At 33.3% G+C, this 21158-nt stretch overlaps 2 protein-coding genes across 2 annotated transcripts in view; both read left to right on the forward strand.

Annotated features, from left to right (window-relative positions):
• Positions 1-21158, forward strand: part of LOC127871136 (eukaryotic translation initiation factor 2-alpha kinase-like) — a 626118-nt gene that overhangs the window by 88847 nt on the left and 516113 nt on the right. The window lies entirely within an intron of this gene.
• Positions 5921-6727, forward strand: LOC127872525 (uncharacterized). Its single transcript, XM_052415848.1, has 2 exons — positions 5921-6011; positions 6186-6727. Exons 1-2 carry the CDS (start codon positions 5921-5923, stop codon positions 6725-6727), a joined length of 633 nt encoding a protein of 210 aa, XP_052271808.1.

Here is a 21158-nt window from a genome sequence, read left to right on the forward strand (position 1 = left end):
TAAAAAGCATATAGTTGATATATACAAGGCGTACTAAGGGGTACTAAGTGCTCCGTTTCCACATCTCGACCGACGCGATTTGTTTAGGCCGATATAATATTTCTTTGTATTCCATTTTGATATCATTTTTGCTTAACTTGATACTATTCTCACTCTTAACAATGAACTTCGCGATCAGATTTGCGTAATTCGATCATATTTTAAAATCATAATTTCAAGTGAACAAGAAAAATATTAATAAACGAATGTTAAAAAACGCTATGGAAATTGCCTTCATGTTTTTTTTTCATATTTGTATTTCAGTTGGAAGCCGTAAAAACATTTACCCAAAGAAATGTGAGACAACCTAACCAAAATTAATACAAAGTAATTGGAAAAACATGGCGTTTGTCTTTTGGACTAGATGCATACATTCCAATTTGAGTATCTGTTGATTAGAATATAATTTGTTTTCACTCTTTCGAGAAAGGTCAGGTAGTCGTTAAATTGATTGTTGTAATAACGTGCAGATAAAGCAGGACACTTTACAGACATTGATAATTGCCTTTAATGAAGTATACATATCGTTTGGTAATACAAGAAATGAAGTGAGTTTGCCTTGTACACTTAGCTGACACAATGGGGCATAATGCTACATAATCATCTCAGTCCCAAGTTGTGAACGGAAGCTTAATTTTCTGTTTTCATATTCCGATTTGCAGGTTTTGAGTTTGAAAAAAGATTCTTTTTGATCGCGCGTTTTAAGTATATTGTCTTAAACAACTTATTTCAAGAGCATGTATCACACATAAAACAAATTAATTCAACTTGTATCTTAGAACATAAAAAACGGATAATTATATCTCCGTGTTGTATGCTAACAGGGATTATCATAGAGGTATTCGGAAATTAATTTCTAAGAACAATATATTTGTGTTTAAAATATTCGACAAACTATAATAATGAAGATATACAAATGTTTTCACGTTAATGACGACCTCACATGTTTTCAAAAGCATATACGGCGTTGCCTTCGATTAAAACGTTTCCATTACAAACGTTTCAACATATGTTGAAAATTTCCCTTAACAACATGTTAACATAACGGTACTATATAAACTTGTTTTTAACGCTAGTTACAGCATTATATTTATATAAGGATACTTAAGTACACACCAACACGCGCATCTTAAACAAAGACATGCAATATCAAACGCCTTTCTAATCGTCTACGTTTTCCTTGATTGTTAACACAGAATAGCATGAAAATTAATATATGTACATAATTTGGTATACGGTTTGTTTAATTCCATGCTATGTATCAAAATATTTTGAAAAAAAAAACGTTATTGGTTAATATCACTATTGGCTTTTCAATTATTAACATTTCGGTTATAATCTTAAACGATAACCTGGTTAGTCCTGTTCAAATAATACGCAGATGACCTCGTGTTCAACTTTGTTATGGTTCATATGAAACTATTTCCGAATTCAGAGCGACTGCAAAGCCTGTAAATCGAATTATCAACATATAAGTGGGATTTACTGGCAGTGATTGTATTTGCTTCCTTAACGCTTTGTAATAACAAATATGATGTGTGCGTCTTATCAATTAATAAGTAGTGTTAACGACCTGCTTGATTAAATTAACAATACAATAATGGATTCATGTCATATGTTTCACCTCTCAGATATGATGCATGATAATTCTCAGTTCAATAAATTCATATCAATTTTTGTAAGCGTCAATATGTATTGTATTACTTAGTATTGTGAAATGAAACATAAATTCAGTTTCAAAGATAAGCATACTCAATCCAGTCGTTAATTTGTTGACAAAAGAACGTTCCTGGTTAAAAGACTCACATACTTGAAAAAGATTATTTTCCGTAGTATTGCAAATTGGTGAAACGTGATGTTTTTTTTACTGGCTGTTGAAAAATGTTTATTGATGCAAATAAAGTAATGAGTATAATTATTTAATTATTGTCGTGGTAAGGTTAATACGAAAGTAGAGAATTCATTATTAAAACAAGATATGTGTTTGTCAGAAACACTATGTCCCCTTTTGCGCCGCTTTGAAGCTATATATTTGACCTTTGACCTTGAAGGATGACATTGACCTTGACTTTTCACCATTCAAAATGTGCAGCTCCATGAGATACGCATGCATGCCAAATATGAAGTTCCTATCTTCAATATTGCAAAAGTTATTGCAAAATGTTAAAGTTGAAGGAAACACACAAACCAACAGAATGGGCAAAAACAATATGTCCCCCACTATAGTGGTGGGGACATAAAAACAAGTGGTGTTTGCCCAATTGGAATGAATGCAAATTATCCTCTCATGTAATTGTAATTGCATTTGTTTTGTTAAAACATAATTTTATTTGATAAGTAATAGTCCTTTTTTCTTAAGAAATAAAAATATAAATGAAATACATATTGTTTAAACCACGTGCTCACGATGACGCTCTGGTTTTTTACTTGTTAACATGTATGCTATTTGTATAAGCATACTGTTAGTAGTTAAATCTATATACTATTCGTGTATTCGTGATACGATTCGTTAAGTTATTGTCGAAGTATATACTGTTCATACTTTTTTTTACATAATATACAGCACATACATAACAACAATTACCGTATTTATACACGAATAACACGTACTAAATTTTTATTATTCTGTATGCGCTTTCCGAGACAAATGGGAGCTAGCTAATTCCGCCCTAATCGTAAGTAAAGCTGTTGTATTAAGTATTATTTTCCCTTCCTATCATGTGTAACTTATAAATGTAAATGTACTGTATATAGTAAACCATGGACAATAGGAAACACCGGATCAGGATCATAACTATATCGATCTCGATGGATCAGGATTACAACTATATCATTCCCGATGGATCAGGATTATAACCATATCGAGGGCTTAGAGCAAAAAACTAGTATCTCTGCTTTTCAAACGTTTTCAGGAAAAGCAAAAAACATGTAATTTGTGTTGATATCTTTATTTTGGTTACACAACAGTAAGATTATAAAATATATAGTTAATCATGTAGTTTAAGATTATTGATAATATGCTATTAAACAATAATTAAAAAGGCAAACATTGTTTTTGCACCAACACTTTAAAATAAAATGGCTTTTAGTGATTGAGCAAAAACATGGTATCTTGACATCCATGATTTTTGCTGGAAGCATTCACAAAACACAAAGAGAAAATGCCTCCTGCAACAATATCGTATCTTCATATGCAGCATTTATGCACAAATCAAAGCCGTTTGTATCTATGCTTTGCATCCTGCAACAATATCGTTTCATCATCTGCAGAAATTTTACACGAATCAAATCCATTCGTCTCTATACTTTGTATTGTGCATCAACCCTTTATATGGAAATACAGGTCTATAGTTCAAATGGAACATATCAAAAATGCAAATGCATAAGATAAAAATGGTGTATTGTTATATACAAGTCTGAAAATAAGGAAGTGTACAAGCACAGTTATAATATAAATACAGTATTTTCATTGTGACGGCATTTTTGTATCAATTTTATCCTTTAAAGTAACACTCACGCTAAAAAATATCGAATATTTTGTTAAATAAAGCTAATCCATAAAAAAATCAATGTTCCTTTAAGCAAAATGCTATTGCAACGTTAGATGTTGTCTGGTAGAATTGATTTAACGAGATACAAAATGCTCGTTTTTATTTTTATGTGGCCACAAATAATTCCATTTATATCTCCTGTGAAATATCCGAACATTTGTGGGCGAACACGAGATTGGATACGGTAAGCGTCGGAAGCATGACGTAGCTCTCATGAATAATCATTCTGTGAAATCAAAATGAATTCTAGGTAACTGGAACTTAGCGAATGCGAAAATGGCTTGTATAAATTATGCAAATGAACGCAACCCGAATGAATCCGATCCTGACTCGAAAGCGAAAGTAGATTACATAGTGGAAAGATATTTAAATATTTAGATGCTTAAAACTTGCCGAATGATTGTAATATAACGTTTATACATCAATGTTACTTGTTTTTAGGGTCTTCCTATTGTAATTAACCATCGTATGGTACTACTTGTTGTCGAATGTTTTTATATAGCATAATACAGTAGCCGTATGTATTGGTGAGCATGATAGTGACTTTAATTTCATTGGAGCAGATCAATCATCATCTATTGAAATGTCACTTTCTTCAATGTCAGGGTCTGGAAGTACATCCTTCGCAGATTGGCTGGTTGGTAATGTTCGATAATATTCATGAAATTCTTTTGGAATGATTCCATTTTTGCGTATGGTAGTACTTACAACCACGTATCTTGTTTGCAGTTACTGTTCACGGGCTCTTTATTTACATTTGAAGAAGGAAAGTAGATCAACTTATCAATTAAATCATACGTATTGGAATCTCATTTCGTTATCTAGATATAATAAATTTTGGCAGACAATCAGTGATCTCATTTGGTAATATACACGAACGACAGCTATACAAAAAGATTAACAAGCATATTTATGCACAAAAAACACACAGCAGTTTTGGTAATATACACAAAAAACGGCTATGCATAAAGATTCACAAGTATATGCATGTACAAACAAACACACAGCAGAGTATACTCCTTTGTCTTACTGTTTGCGGTTCGGCCATGACAAGTATAGCCATTCCTGGTATTTGTCCTGTTTCACAGTATTTACATTATACAAAAGTGAAACACCAGCTGCTGGAGCAGTATTGAATTCTCATTATATACAATTAGTTGGCCCTTTATTTAAGGCAAGTGACCAATTTCCAAAACAGTACAAAACAACACAAAACATAACACATAAAAGAATAAAAATGGGATCACCGCATTAGACTGGTCAATGCAAAGCATTGGGGGTTGAAACCGGTTATAGAGCACTCATGTCCCATTTGATCTCGGTATTTGATTACCCCATTGCTGGTCCAGGTATCTTTCACCTCGTCCATTATTTTCTTATTGACGCACACAAAGACTTGCATATTTATTTTCGTCAGGTCTTCGTTCACGTAAACGTTCGCATTTTCCAGCAGTTTTCTGTTTCGTATGATTCGGTCTTTTGTTAATCTGGAGACAAACTTAACTATAATGTCGCGATTTTTGTTTTCTCTAGTATACACCCGTCACACTAGGCCACGTTCCCACTACGTCCTCAAAAATATGTAAGGACACAGTGCGAACGTCTATAACGTAGCGACGACGCAGTAGACACAGCTTTGCGCGTGGTACGGTCTTCATGGACGTGAAGGACGTGGGTGAACTTTGAACATGTTCAAAATTTACGTGGCGAGGACGTGGTCAAATATGGACGTGGTTAGAACTTGGTAAGGTCGTAGTAATGACGTACCTAAAACCTAGTAAGAACCTCATTGACGCAATACACACGTAGTGCAGACGTGGACGAGTGTGTGACGTTCGCAGCACGTTGTCTCTAGATTGTCACTACGTTCTTGCTACGTCCATCGGGTTCTCACTACAACCATTCCACGCTAGTGTTACGACAATGATACGCCTCTACTAGGTTTCCGTATTAGGTTCTTTTTACGTTCTATCGTTGCTTATAACGTCTAAGGTACGTTTGTAGCAGGCTCTAGCCACGACCATGTCACGTTCTGGTGGTCGAGTATAAAACTGTTCATTTCCCTTTTACTTCCATTTCAATATAGAATGGGCAAACAAGAACTTCTCCAACATGTTGCTGTATTGGCTGGACAACAGGCTCTTCTCGATGGACAGGTCGCCCTATTGCTTGTGAGAAGGAGAAGGCGGAGAAGAAAAAGAAGACAGCCCAGGTCTTGCTGCGTGCGGCTTTGACTGTCAGCGGACAGAATGCTGCACTTTGGCCATTATGACCGACTTATGGCAAAATTAAGAATGGAAGATCAGCAGTCATTCTTCAATTTTGTTATAATGCATCCTGAAATGTTTGATGAGCTTCTCAACCGAGTAGGTCCAGGATGTCAGAAACCAGATACCCCCTTCAGGAAAGCGCTGGATCCAGGTTTGAAACTTGCGATAACGTTACGACACTTGGCTGCTGGCGACATGTACCCGTCCTTGCAGTACGACTTAAGAGTTGCTAGGAACATAATATCTTTGTGTATTCCTGAAGTGTGCCGGGCAATCGTTGACGAATATAAGGACGAAGTCATATCATGCCTAACGTGATGATAAGTCGAATGGCGCACACTTGCGGAAGAGTTTCAGACAAAGTGGAATGTGCCTCACGCATGCGGAGCAATTGATGGCAAACACGTGGCTATCAGATGCCCAAATAACACTGGATCGTTGTTTCACAATTACAAAGGCTTCTTTTCGGTGGTTCTTCTGGCTTTGGTGGACGCCGATTATAGGTTTGTGTGGACAGAAATTGATGGATACGGGTCCATGTCTGACGCTCAGATATACGAGTCCGAATTGAAGGAGTGTTTGGAAGATGGAACACTCGGATTCCCAGACCCAGACCCAATACCCAATGATGATCAGGACATGCCAAATTTTATCTTGGGTGATGACGCTTTTGGACTACGAACCCACCTGATGAAACCATACTCCCACCGAGGACTTTCGAAGCAAGAGTTTATAACCAACTATAGAATTTCAAGAGAGAGACGTGTAGTAAAGAACGCTTTAGGTATACTGGCACAGAGATGGCAGATAGTATTGACCACAATGATGCAAGGACCTGACATAGTGAGAACTGTACTCGAGGCTTAAATATGCGTTAAATCTAATGAGAAAACGGTATCCCGTTACACAGAATGCCCAACTTGACGCGTAGGATGATCAACATAATGTGGTACCAGGCCTCTGGAGAGCCAATGCAAACATGCATGAAGTTGAAGCAATCAACGGACCTAACAGGGATACTGTAGCAGGAAAGATGCAACGGGATTATCTGAAGTTGTACTTAAACAGTCCAGCAGGATCGGTGCCATGGCAAGAACATATGGTAACGAAACAATAAGGTTGAATAAGCGTTTTGGACCTACTAAGACTGATAACTAAACGTGTTCCTGGTTTTACTTATGATTGCATGTGGCATTATGTGATGTGTATACTTTACTTTGTATTGGTAATTCAATTATTATTTGTTAAATTGGTTATGTAATTAAATTTGCATTAATATGTACGACTACATTTTTAAAATCTTAACTCTGTTGATTCATAGGTCATACTGCAGTTAATGTATAATACAATTGGGTCGTTCTATGAGAAAAGCTGTTATAGTGATACCTACGTAAAATGCCGTCTTGGATCAGCCTGTGCAATTCGCATAGGATAAATCCGGAACACCACTTTCCTTGTGCAGACATAGAACGCGGTGAGAACGTGATGGGCGCGTGGTAAGAACGCAGTGCTATCTTGGCGGTCGTAGTAGCAACCTAGTAGCAACCTAGTACGAGCGTAGTTAAAGCATAGCAAGAACGTGTTGGACGTGGTACCCGCCTGAATACACGCGCAATAAGAACATAGTGGGGACGTGTTGGATGCAGTAAGAGCGAAAAGTAGTAGCAGAACTTTGAGAAATGCATTTTATTTACAATTTTTACACCGTTCTCGCTACGTCCTACGACATTTTCAGGACGCAGCGTGGTCTTCATGAACGTGGCCTAGTGTGACGGGGCCTTTAGGTATTCTTTGTACGATAGCAAAGTCATTCATTAAGATCTCTGCTAGTTTCTTCTCTTTAAAAAAAATCACTATTGTCGCTTTTTCTGTTGCTGGTTCATTTGGGTCTGGATCCGGTATTCCTTTTATCTTTATATTGTTCCGTCTGCTATATTGCTCAGCATCAGTTTCACCCTGTTTTCTCATTTCCTCTTCTCTTTGTGCTTTGCGAACAATAAAGTCACTTTCCTGTTTTATGTCTGTTATGCTGTTTTCAAATGTTTCTACTCGAGCTCTAAGTTTATCATTTTACATATCTCTTTCGAAGTGTTTACCTTCTAAAAATTCTTTTATGTTAACCATTGACTTTAAAAGCTCTTCTTTCATTTCCAATAAGAGGTATTTGATTGTTTCTCTAATTGTACCGTCACCTTTTCTAATTGTACCTTTTAACTTTTAATTGTATCCATTTTCTCCATCGCGGATTCTACTCGTTCTAGTTTGCTATTCATTTGTTTCATTTGTTTTATGACTTCAGTCAGTTCATAATCAACTACTTTTTTCTTTTTTATACGGTCGATTTTATTTCACCTCAATTCATTACAATATTTATTGTTAATTTACATGTCACTTTGTTAGTATATAATAGAGTTCCTTTAGCAATTCAACTTGCTTAATATAAAAAAGGTATTGATATAATAGATGTAAATAAAATCTAAGCATAACATTATATAGATACAAACATGCACACACACAAACACACACAGAAACATACAAAAATGCCATGTTATGATAGTTAATAGTTTAGACAGAAAAATTTATAATTTTAACAGACAGTAATGGTATTAGCCCTAAACAGCAAAACAATACAATTTACACTAAGATTATTCTTGATCTACACATAGCTTTACAAGTTCCCAGTTTAGTAGTTCCTTTTCTTTATATTTTGTTTTAGCCCGAATTTTCCATGCTAAGCAACGGTTATTGTTCAGCCCTCTTATCGAACGAAGTAAATTCTTTCTCTTGCATTCAAATATATACTTTTTAATTTCTATGATAAGGCTGTTAATATCAGTCATGTTATTACTTGTACCCTCAAATAGCATTGTTTGACAGGAAATCTGTATAATTTTGCACATTATGTAATCCTAAAAATTCTACAACATAATGTACAATTCGCTAGGTAAAAATACAGTCCTAGAATATGTGTAATATGTTTTCTTCATTTTCGTTAGAAAGGCAACATAAATTGTCATTAACAATATTAATTTTACTCTGTTTTGTATACAGTAGGGATTAATATAAATTTACACAGAACAAGTTCCACTCTTTTGTGATATATTCATTCTATATAGCAAAGATTTGGTGCCTAAAATTCTGTGTATAATTCTTGTCTGGAACCACTGAGTGTATGTGTCTCTAGATATAGTAAAAGTAAGTGTATGCACTTTTGACCATTCAATTTTATTATAAAGTGTATTCCATTTTGAATGGCAAGTGGATACATCTGTATTATAGCTAAAACATGTATAAACAAGTTTATTTTGATTTGACCGAATACTATGTTATTTAATGTAAATGATATAAATGCACATTGTATACTGGGCTTTCTTATAACTGAAAATCCTGATAATCTGAAAAATGCCTTCACAGTTCTTATTAAGCCTTCATAAAATAAGAAGTTAATTTTAGCACCAATCAGATTGTCTAATACAGATTGTTTTATTTTTGCAGAAGTGCATACTATATTCCTTACATATATTATTCCCCTGTCATACATATTTTTATTATATATAAAATGCATACCTATCTTGAAATTGTGGTTATAAAATAAAGGCATATCGAGGATGTCTTCACACTAACTGATATTGTGTTTATTAATATACCCAATATTGAAAGAAAGGACATCTCTCCAAAACCAAATTGTTAACCATATCATAATTTGTTCTATGTAACATTTTCCTACATTGAACATTTTCTTCACATCAAACATATAATACACCAGTTGGAAACATTTTCCATTGCTTGATACAATTTTCCTTAACCATATCATTTTCATTGTTTTTTCAAAAGCATATATATATCAGTCATGGCCACTTCTCCATCATCATATGATTTTAACAGCAATAGAATGTTTTATTTTTGCTGGCCCATCCCATAGAAAATTTGAAAACAGGCTATTTATCTGTTTTAATACTCTTTTTCCTGGGCTAGGAAGAGCTATAAACAGGTGTGTAAGAAAGGAAGTACGAGTGTTTTAACAACATTTATCTTTCCTAGGCGTGTTAAAGTTCTCCTTTTCCAAAAATGTATAATATTGGTCAGCTTTTCAAGTTTATTGGAGAAGTTTATGTCTATCATTTTCTTTAAGTCAACATCAAATAATATTCCTTAAACTTTATAGTTAGTTGTGCCCCATACTAGTTTATATTTAGTTTTTATTGATTGTATGCTGAACTTTTTGGAACCAATCCATATAAGATTTGTTTTGTCATTATTAATTTTTAATCCAGAAAAAATGGCGAAGTTATTTAACATATCAAGGGTAGCATTAAGGGAGACATCGGTGCCATCTAGAACTAGAGATGTATCATCTTCAAACTGAGAAATTTTATATTCAATATTTTGTGTCACTATTCCTTTAAAAGCATTACAATTTCATATTTTAACTTCCAAAATTTCAGCACAGAGAATAACAATATACAAACTTATTGGGTCTCCTTGTCGGCAGCCTCTTTCAATTGTAATACATTCTGATAAAACCCCATTGATTTGAAAAGCCGTTAAGGTATTATGTATGAAAAGGGAAAACTATTTTTTAACGTTGTACCAAATTAAAATATTCTAATGTTTTTTTTTCCCTATAAAATTTACTCAAGCATATCGAATGCCTTTTCAAAGTCAATAGTCATCAAGAATCCAGGGATATTATTATCTTCTGTATATTTCATAATGTCATATAATAGTCTGGTATTCTCACTAATATATCTACCTTTAATAAATGATGTCTGATCTTTAGAAATAATGTTGTCAAGGACCGTTTTCGTCTATTTGCAATGGTCCCAGATGCAAGCTTGTAAACGACATTTAAAAGCGTTAGTGGTCTTAGGTTTTTTCAGAACATGTCTGGGTTTATTATCTTTAGGTATACATATGATTATTCCATTTTGTAACTGACATGGTTCCAGAGGTTAAACCATAATTAAGGCTTCTAACTATAAAGTGACCTAGATCTTCCAAAAAGACTTTAACAAATTCTTCAGTGAACCCATCTGATCCAGGGCTTTTTTCTGCTTCATATTTTTTAATTATCAAATAAATAATAGTCAAATTTTCATTTATCGGATCATCGGTGTTCTTTGATTTCTTCTTCTGTTGTTATCTATTGCTTTATTGGGCGTCGCTTGTTCTGACATGCTGTTTTCTAGTTCACTTGTACTTGACAGTGCTTTGCTTCTTTTTCTTTTACTTTCTTTTACGTTGTCGTGTTCGTTTTTTTTGCCTTTGTTATCGTCTATATGATATATTTGTTTTTATATTAAGCGTCATTCAGCATTATCTTTTATAAAGTCGCATCATACTTTTAGTCAAAGGTATTTCCAACATCCACTTTATTTAATCACATTATTTTATTTTGTTATTATTGTTTCCGATGAAAACGTATTCCAACCTTTACCTTAGGGTTACACACCAACAACATCAAACCATTTCCTATTGCATGTGAAGAGGTGGTGTGTGACTGGTTTAATCCTAGATGACGAAGTTCCGATATACAATTTAACATCAAGTAAGCTCCCATATTGCTGTATATGCGGTTTTGAAATCCATTGTGCACACGATTGGAGACATGTCTACTTTTGTGTATAATTTTATATTTAGTTATTGCAATTGTGTATGTTTTAGTTGAGTACTGCTTTGATTGTTTATCATAATCGGCACGTGAATTATTTGTTTGTGAACATAAATCATAGAAAGTGACTTCTTTAGAATAAGTTTCTTCCTTCAATATTTTACGATTGATTGCGGTGACTTCCCCATCTTATACGTATAAACCGAGTCCTACGAAAGCGTGAAATGTAATAGTTTTTTTTGTTCATATCTACATTAACTTGTTTATTTACAGGATTCATGCGATGCTGTTATTCATTAAACAATGGCGCCTTAGAGGTTTAATTGAGTAAGTGATATATTGAGTACAATAGGATATTTTTAAAGTTAAGTTAAAGAAGTTAAAGCATCTCGTATGTTTATTGAAGTGCCAATCTCACAGGGAAGACTGCTGAAATTGCTGCGGTTGTAAATGTAGACCAATTGTGGGTACTATAAACTCCATCTAAATCAAATTGTCGCCGATGCATGAGCTCCAACGATGACGTTAACGTTGTTTGTTGCGACACAATAACACTATTTATGGCGTTTTCTTAAGTTTGAAAGAGTCGTGGTAGTGTACAATCACTTTACAAAATAAATTTAATAAACAAAACATGTGAATAAATTACAAGCGATGCAACATTTGCCACAAATGCAAAATATGGATATATCGCTCATTCAATATTCGTTGTGGTTTATTTAGTCATATTAGAAAGGATATGAAATTTAGGTAAATACGATGCCTGAACTGCGTAGTCATTGGTTTAGGTAGTTCTTATAGAAACTTGGATCACAGTTTTAAACAAATAAATATTGCAATTATATATTGGCATGCGAAGACATATCCACTATTATGTCAATTTTATAACACAGACAAAACAATTATCTATTCATTTACTGATCGCAAAAAACATTTTACTACTTAATGTCACTTGCATCATTATCATACAACATACTTGTTCTGTTGCGGAAGGTTCGCGGACTGGGGAAAGGTTAACTATAGAAATGAGGAAAGCATTGACATATTCTGAAAAATAGAAATTAACATTTGAAGTTGTTAATTGCGTGAACATTACATATTTTAACATTAGTGAACGAGTTTATACGATTCGTTATAACAAACATCAACTTATTTGTCAAGTGAGTGGCGCTGCGAGATTTCATTATATAATGTCCTTCTTGTAAGACGAAGTTTAGACGTCTGACATTGCTCATTGTATTTCATAAGAAGTGTATAATATAGGAATATGTGCCAATATCAGAATGCGTGCCAAATTATCTTGGACGAGAAAAGTCATAAGTTTCTGAATCAATTTTTGTCTGAATGAACAAGGACCCGTGTTTGTATCAGGACGAAGGAGAACGTAATTCTATAACTTTCTATCGATACACTAATAGTTTTCATACTTCAAAGTTTTGCATTTAAATACACGCGATAAGGTGTTACGGGTTCAAATGCTTTTTCTAATGACGATAAGATTTATGAAGAAATTTCTGAAGACAACAATAACCTGCGAATACATGTTCCTTACTGCGTCTGCAGTGAACAAATAAGCACTGGGCTACGAAACTGTTCGAAAACATATGTTACTCTAGCCGTCGGAAATCAAGGCACAGATTTCAAACAGCTCTTGCATTTTTAATGCCAACACCAGAACAACTGATCGAAACGCTGGCTTTCATGACTCCATTTGCTGTCACCGACAGGGAACGACACTACTGATTTATTCGATGTTTCCACGTCCCAGTTTGTTACATAATGCAACAGCGTCCTTGTTGAAATCCATCAAGCGGCGCTTGTATGTAATACACATCAAATTTGTTGCGTACGTTGGTGCATATTGCCGTCATGTCTGTTTTGATTCTGAACAATTTCAAACTTAAACAACAATTGCCATGTGTGTTGTGATTGTAAATACATCAATGTATGATGTCTTGTATAAATACATTTGTTCAGTTCACATCACACAGTAAAACAAGTCGATTTGTTTTTGAAATAAATATGGGCAATACAAAAATCATAGCATGCTTGCACCCCACTCGCATATACAACACCCGCATCATAATAACGTTTCTATTATGGCATTCTGTTATAATCAGTATTGATAATATATAACAAGATGACCATAAACCAAGAACAGGAATGTTTTCACTAGATTATCTACGTTTTGCATGGTATTATTCACAACATTAATGCGATTTATCATTCGAAACATATTCGAAGTGTATATTATAACACGGTCGAAATAGCTAAAATAAAACATGACCATTATAATATCTGATATAGCGTAATTAAAATACATTTAAAAGTTGATTAAATCTGCTTAGAATAATTCATTTGTGTTATAGCTTATTTATTCAAATAACTGCTCGGGTGTTTTATTGAGAGAAGCAACTGGGTTTGTATGATGAAATAAAGCGTAATATAGATGCATTAAGGCTCTTCCAACCGAAACGAAGCATAATTATATGTGTCTTTTTCTGAGGAAACTGGGCATAAAGCATGCCCAGAATAGCCTGTGCAGTCCACTTTTATGGTATTTTTAGTTTCAAGGAATTTCTTCCTTACCGAAAATCACGTTTAGGCGGACAGTGTGATCCCTGATTAGCCTGCGCGGACTGCACAGGCTAATCTGGGAAGACACTTTATTATAACTTATGGAATATTTTTAACACAAATTCCATGTACGCATACAACGAAACACGAACATATAATTATCCGTTGGTTTATGAACTAAGAGCCTAGTTGCATTAGTTTGTTTTATGTGTAATTCGTGGTTTTGATATCAGTTGTTTAAGACCATACTTGTGTACGTAATTTGTTCTACGGTTTGTTTAATTCAATGCGATGTATTCAAATAGTTTGCAAAACAGTTATTGTAAATATTACTATTGGCATGTAAATTATTCACCTATCGGTAATTTGTTATAATTTAAAACGGTAACCTTGCAAGTACTAGTTCAACTAATACGCTGATGACCTCGTGTTCAACTTTGTTACGGTCCATATGAAACTATGTCCGAATTCAGAGCGACTTCAAAGCCTGTAAATCGAATTATCAACAGATGATTGGGAATTCCTGGCAGTGATTGTATATGCGTTGTTAATGGTTTGTATTAACAAAGATGATTTGTTCGCCTTATGCATTAATAAGTAATGTTAACGACCTGCTTGATTAATTGTACAATTCAATAAAGGATCCATGTAGTCGTATGCTTCACCTTTTCGAGATGACACATCATAATTCTCAGTTCAATATATTCGTATAAATTCTTCTAAGCGTCAACATGTAATGTATTACTTATAATTGTTAAATGAAACATCAATTCAGTTTCAAAGACAAACATATTCAAACAAGTCGTTTTTTGTTGACAATAGGACGTGCCTGATTAAAAGATTCACATAGTTGAGAAAGCTGATTTAAATTTTATGTAGCATTGCAATTTGGTGTCACGTGATGTTTTGTACTGGCTAATGAAAAATGTTTATTGAGGCAAATCTAGTAAGGAGTATGATTACTTAGTTATTGTCGTGGTAAGTTAAATTCGAAAATAGAGAATATAGATATCAATAAAAAACCTGTGTATTTGACCAATTGGAATTAACGTTAATATTAATATCCTGTCCCTGTAATCGGTAGGTCTCTGCATTTGTTTTTAAATCATAATTGTATTTGAATAGTAATAATCCGTTTAACAAATATAAATGAAATAAATATTGTGTCAAACACGTGCTAACGATGACGCTTTAGTTTTGTGTACTTATTAACATGTATGCTATTTGTATAAGCATAATGTTATTTCTTTAATCTATATACTATTCGTGTATGAGTCGTACGATTCGTTTAGTTTTTTAACATAATTAATCCCACATAAATAACAACAATTACTGAATTTAAACACGAATAACACGTACTATTTTTTTATTATTCTGTACACGCTTTTCGTGACAAATGGAAACTAGCTAATTCCGCCGTAATCACAAGTACGAGCTGCTGTATAGAGTTTTATTTTCCTTTTCTAACATTTGTAACTTATAAATGTTAATGTACTGTATATAGTAAACCATTGATAATATGTTACATAGGACCAGGATCAAAAGTATATCGTCTTCGATTAAAACAATACCAAATCAGTATGAGTCGTGTTTGGCACTAATATCATAAACAAGTAAAATACTAATTATTTAGAACAATACTCCTGAACTCATTTGCTTATTTACTTAAAATATCAACCAAATGTTAACTTAGGGCATTACCAAAATACAAATGTGTTTTACCGATAGCTTTCAGATGGGAAAACATATATATAGGATCTGGCACGAGTTGTTATATCATACCATATGTTATTAAACGAGTTCAGGCATTTTTTTAGTAAGCGAGCCTTTGGCGAGCTTACTTACGAATTTCCTTGACGGTATGATATGATATGACAACGAGTGTCAGATCTTTTTTTATTACATTCTTTTAAATGAGCAAATTAAATAAATATTTACGCAAAAATAGTGACCAATCCCAAATCGTGTTTACATTTCGCGACGTCATTTGACGTTGCAACGTCGTTTCAGCAAAATAACAAAATGCGATTGGTCAATAAACGAAAATAAACAAAAACTTAGCCAATGAAAACGCTTAAAAATGTTGTATTACAAATGTGTAATATAACAAAAATATGTAATGGTTATATTACATGGGAAACAGGTATGGCATGTGATAAAAAGTGCTATAAATACATGATGACCCATCTGCAAATAAATGATACATTAACTGAATGTTATGTCATTAACTTAATTTGAATGTTTATTGTTCTTTTGTAGAAGTTACCTGTGTTCTACGCCATCTTTTATTATACGTTATTATTTATTGGAAATGTATTCAAGAAAGCAAATGCATAAGAGTAATTATTAGTTATAAACTGAAAATATCTTAGAAGATGGTTGACTGTTAAGATAAATATTATTTGCGCACATGTATAAGCTGTTTTATCTTTCGCAATAACCGTTAAAATTAGATGACTTCAGTTTTGTTCTTGCGTGTATTGCGCTTCTAATGTTTGCGCCGTGATAATTTTACTTTTACCAGATATACGAGTTTTCTCCGTTGGTTTTAAGACCTTTTCACTAAAATTATCAATTATTTTTTGTTGTTGACATAAAGTATCATTTAATTTAAAGTTTGTTGACAAAGAACTACATAGGTTGTGACAATTACATGAAGAATCGCATTCTCATTCAAGGACCAAAACACGTTGAAACATCGTGTCTGTATGAATCACAATTCTCTGCAATTTTTATCAGTCTGTGAGTTAATGTGACTAAGTCATAAGCTTATTCAAAAAAACCGGTGACCCAGTGATTAAGAGAACTTTCATGTTGTTGACTAGTATATTTGGTATACATTTAATGGAAATATAAATGTGGCTATTCAAGTTGTTCATTCGATTGTGCTATAAAGTGGTTCATTATACGCATGTGTATACAACTTAAGTTACAATGATGTGATGCAAACAGCCATACGTCAATCACGTTACATCAATTTAGTGCATGTTTTACAAATAAATATAAAACCAAAACTTATTACGGAATCACCGTACACAATTTGCAATTCGCAATTTATTAAATAAACTTATATTATAATGTGTTAAGAACGAATGTTTTATTTTCAATTAAACATGACATTCTTGTAAAAACTTAAAATGTTACTCGCATTATATGTTACCGGAATAATAATCTTACTTTTTCAACAACTTCGACCTTTAACAAATATTACTTTGAAATTATGAACAATTTATCGCAGACATTTGCATTTTATCCGATAGTGCCTATTGAAATAACTATAACGTATCTTAAAAACAGGTCTATACCACATTACCGATACATAATGGAAACAATATTAAGCACTAGGTGACATAAATTTACAATATCAACGATTGTTAAATACAAGAACATGATACCACTGGAGGAAAATGGATACATGAATAAAGGATTTGATGACACATTAATCAAATATAAGAACAATTATATAAAATATTATATATTATAAAGCCGAAATGAACGCCTTATATACTCATATGTGTGACATTCAATTTGGACAATGTTCGCTTGATTATGAAAATCTAACATATACGCACGATTTTAGTTGGGATGCGTTCGTTATTATTAACACTGACATGAATTGTTCCCATCTTAACTAAATTGCATTAATTGGTTGAGAACATTTACAAAGATATTTGCATTCGTTGTTCGTCATTTGTCCATATATTGAATGAGTGCCAATTGGATGTATGTAACAAGGATATAAAAAGCAAGTACGGTCGCAAAAAAGTATCACAAACTTACACACTCAAATTAGCATAACAGCACAACAATCAAGTCAATTAAATCAAATATCGTGAATGTGTCTGTTTATATGATAACGAATTTAATTAACAACATTTTATAAGACGGATCCATATCATTACAGCGAAAACTCATAATAAGGTTGATCTTTTTCAGGAGAAATTTATATATACAAAAGAATTTATTTTAAGTTCTATATAAATTAAGTCTATTATGGGAATACAACCAATACAATTAAATGATAAATTGTTGATATAACAAATCAGACAAAACACTACAATAACCCATTTATTGAGAAAAAACGGTGAAATCGATATAAATGTAACACAAAGTACGTAACAAATATAACACAATATTGCGTATTATTTCACGATCATATAAATTACGGTCATCATTCTTGACATATTGCACGTTGTAAAATTTGACCTAAATGCGGAATTTTGACATAACATTAATTAAACGTAATAATGAAACAATGACCATATATAGTACTGCAGACAAAACTTTATATTATCAAATACGTATTTAAATTATTTGTGATATTTTTTGACACACTGCAATGAAGGCAAATATGAAAATCCATACACCTTAGTTAGACATGTGGTTTACTGTTTTCGCTGTGCATTAGATGTTTGATATATTTCCATGTGTAGAATAAACTGCGAGGAATAGGGCGATTAAAACAAATCCATACAACACACATATGTCAGATATAATGATAAAGCTTTATAATGACCATTGTAAAGTCATGTGATATGTCAACCTTTATTTAAAAACGTTTTAAGAAAATCAAGTTCGCTCTTCCTGTCAAACCGATTTACACCGGTGCCACTCTGACATTTATTTTCGACCAGCCAAATCGCGTCGTGAATGAACATAATTGAAATTCTGTTTTCCTGATTTACAGACGCTGCAAATTACGATAGCATTGATATAATATTCGGTCTTGTTACAAGTCAGTAAAAGTACTGCTTCAGTTGATCTGTATGCGAATTGCACGCTCATTTTGATTTTTTGATCCACATATGAATGACAATATCCGTCAAAGAATGAAATAAATCAGGTTGTTTCACAGTTACCAGAATTGAAACCCATCCTCTATTATATGTAGGCAACAGTAGTTTGTATTCGACAACGTTATGACAATGACTGCGGAATAAAGCATGATGCCCCACCGAGATTAATTTTGTTATTATCTATATCATAGTGAAACTCCCTAGCTGAAGTATCGCCTTATGTATTATCTTCTATGATAAACAATGTGCAATTCAACGCTGCTTTATATAGTTTAATGTTCTATACATGTACTGCTGTTTCTTTCAGAACACAGTGCGATGAATATTTATTATTTGCAAAACATCGCACACACTTAAACACGTATGTTGCAGCAAATTTAACCACGCGAAACGCTTCGTTCGTTTTTGAAAATGATTTGTTGTTAAAGATGTGTCAAGCAGATTTGCGTTTATAGTTTTAAGTATGTGACTATTCAAATGAAATTGTTTTTTAACACATCAACTCTTCGACATTTCAGTAGAGACGCATGATATTTTGTGTATAGTTACCTATGCTTTCATTTAGTTTGATTTTAATGACATATTTGTGAGAAGCACTGTAACATGTTTACTTCCGATTGCTCATATGTAACTATTTATACTTAAATCGTACAAAACGTCGCTTTTGTATGTCTTGTTCATTGTTTTAAAGACAAAAAAATACGTTAAACAAATGACTACTCGTTAAGACCATAGTAAAACATACCATTAACTATTATAAGTTATAGTTTACAAGTTTTTTGCTATAAATATTACATGTGTACGTAAGTAATAACAGTGAATACACAAACTAAAAGGATGGGTTACCCCCCCCCCCCCCCCCATTTACCAATTATTAACTTTAATTTAAGTTTTCGGGACGTTTTTATTTCACAGCCGAAATTGCTACCGTTTTAATTGGATGGTATTATAAAGTTCGCAATCTATACACTATTTCCCGTTAACTCCAATAATGTTTCTTTCCCACGAAATGTCTTAACATAATAGTTACTTCGTACTATACACTGTTTTTTAACAGAATTACAACGAACAAACGCAACAGACATAGATGCAAGAGCCTTAAGTTAAACCCGGATTAAATGAAATTGTACTCGACATACCCCATGAACTCCATTACAATTTGTTTCCAACCAAATTCATTGACGTCACAGCTTTTTCGTAATATAGAAACAACTGATGAGCTGATATTGTTGATCAAATAAGTTTGACGATCAAACACAGAACAGTTGGATCCGATTATAAACGAAAAATAGTATCACGTTATGCAATTCACCAAACTGTGTTATGTCGCAATGAAATTATTAACCTAATTTGATGTGGTGTTATGTCGTCGTATTATGTTTATATCCAGCAGTTCTTTGAAATTAAGTGTCTTTGCAAATATACATCGATCTCAGATAACGTACAGACACGATTACACATTTTACATTTATTACGTAGTTAAAAGCATGAAGTTCTTGAGCAGACAACGCATTAATTGAATCGAACTTGAGTATATTTGTTTATGCGTTTATTCCAGCAGTATGGTTTCTAAATAGACCGCATTTGACAGTTTAAGTAGCGGATTTCGATTTTCTGAATTGTTTTCAGTGAAAAGACTCTCTTAAATTCAAGGTGAAATGCCATAAAACATCTTGTTCAACAGTATCGACATATATTAGAATGTACAATTCTACATTCCGCAGTCCGCACTGGCTAATTAGGGACGACACTTTCCGTTTAAATTTGATTTTTGCTAAGAAGAGACTTCATGTAAACGCAAAATGTCATAAAAGCGGAAAGTGTCGTCCCTGATTAGCCTCTGCGGACTGCACAGGCTAATCTGGGACGACACTTTACGCACATGCACCACGCCCAGTTTTCTCAGAACTCGACTCATATTTGCCACTTCGCTAATTAACAGTTCAAACAACACAAAGCTGAATATAAAGCACATGTGTTGGGCGCGTCACTTGAATGTGAGTGCAAACATAGTATGGGCGACAATCATGTTGCGCTATAATCGTCTTTTTTCCTGCATAAGCTGGTTGACACGTATCATGCACATAACATTTAATATATCTATGTTTCTGTCATATGAACATACAGTTATGTTATTTCCAGACAGCATATTAAACATAACTCAACAATGGAGTTGACAGTAATGAATGACTTATATCGTTTATTTGTTGAAGTTAAATTGTTCTATGCACTTTAATGTTATGTAGTTTTCTGTTAGTTTGCAATACATTTCACAAGACATTGAACTAATGGCTAATAGGTATTTTATTCCATT

The sequence above is a fragment of the Dreissena polymorpha genome, chromosome 3 (genome assembly GCF_020536995.1).
Source record: "Dreissena polymorpha isolate Duluth1 chromosome 3, UMN_Dpol_1.0, whole genome shotgun sequence".
Taxonomy (NCBI): domain Eukaryota; kingdom Metazoa; phylum Mollusca; class Bivalvia; order Myida; family Dreissenidae; genus Dreissena; species Dreissena polymorpha.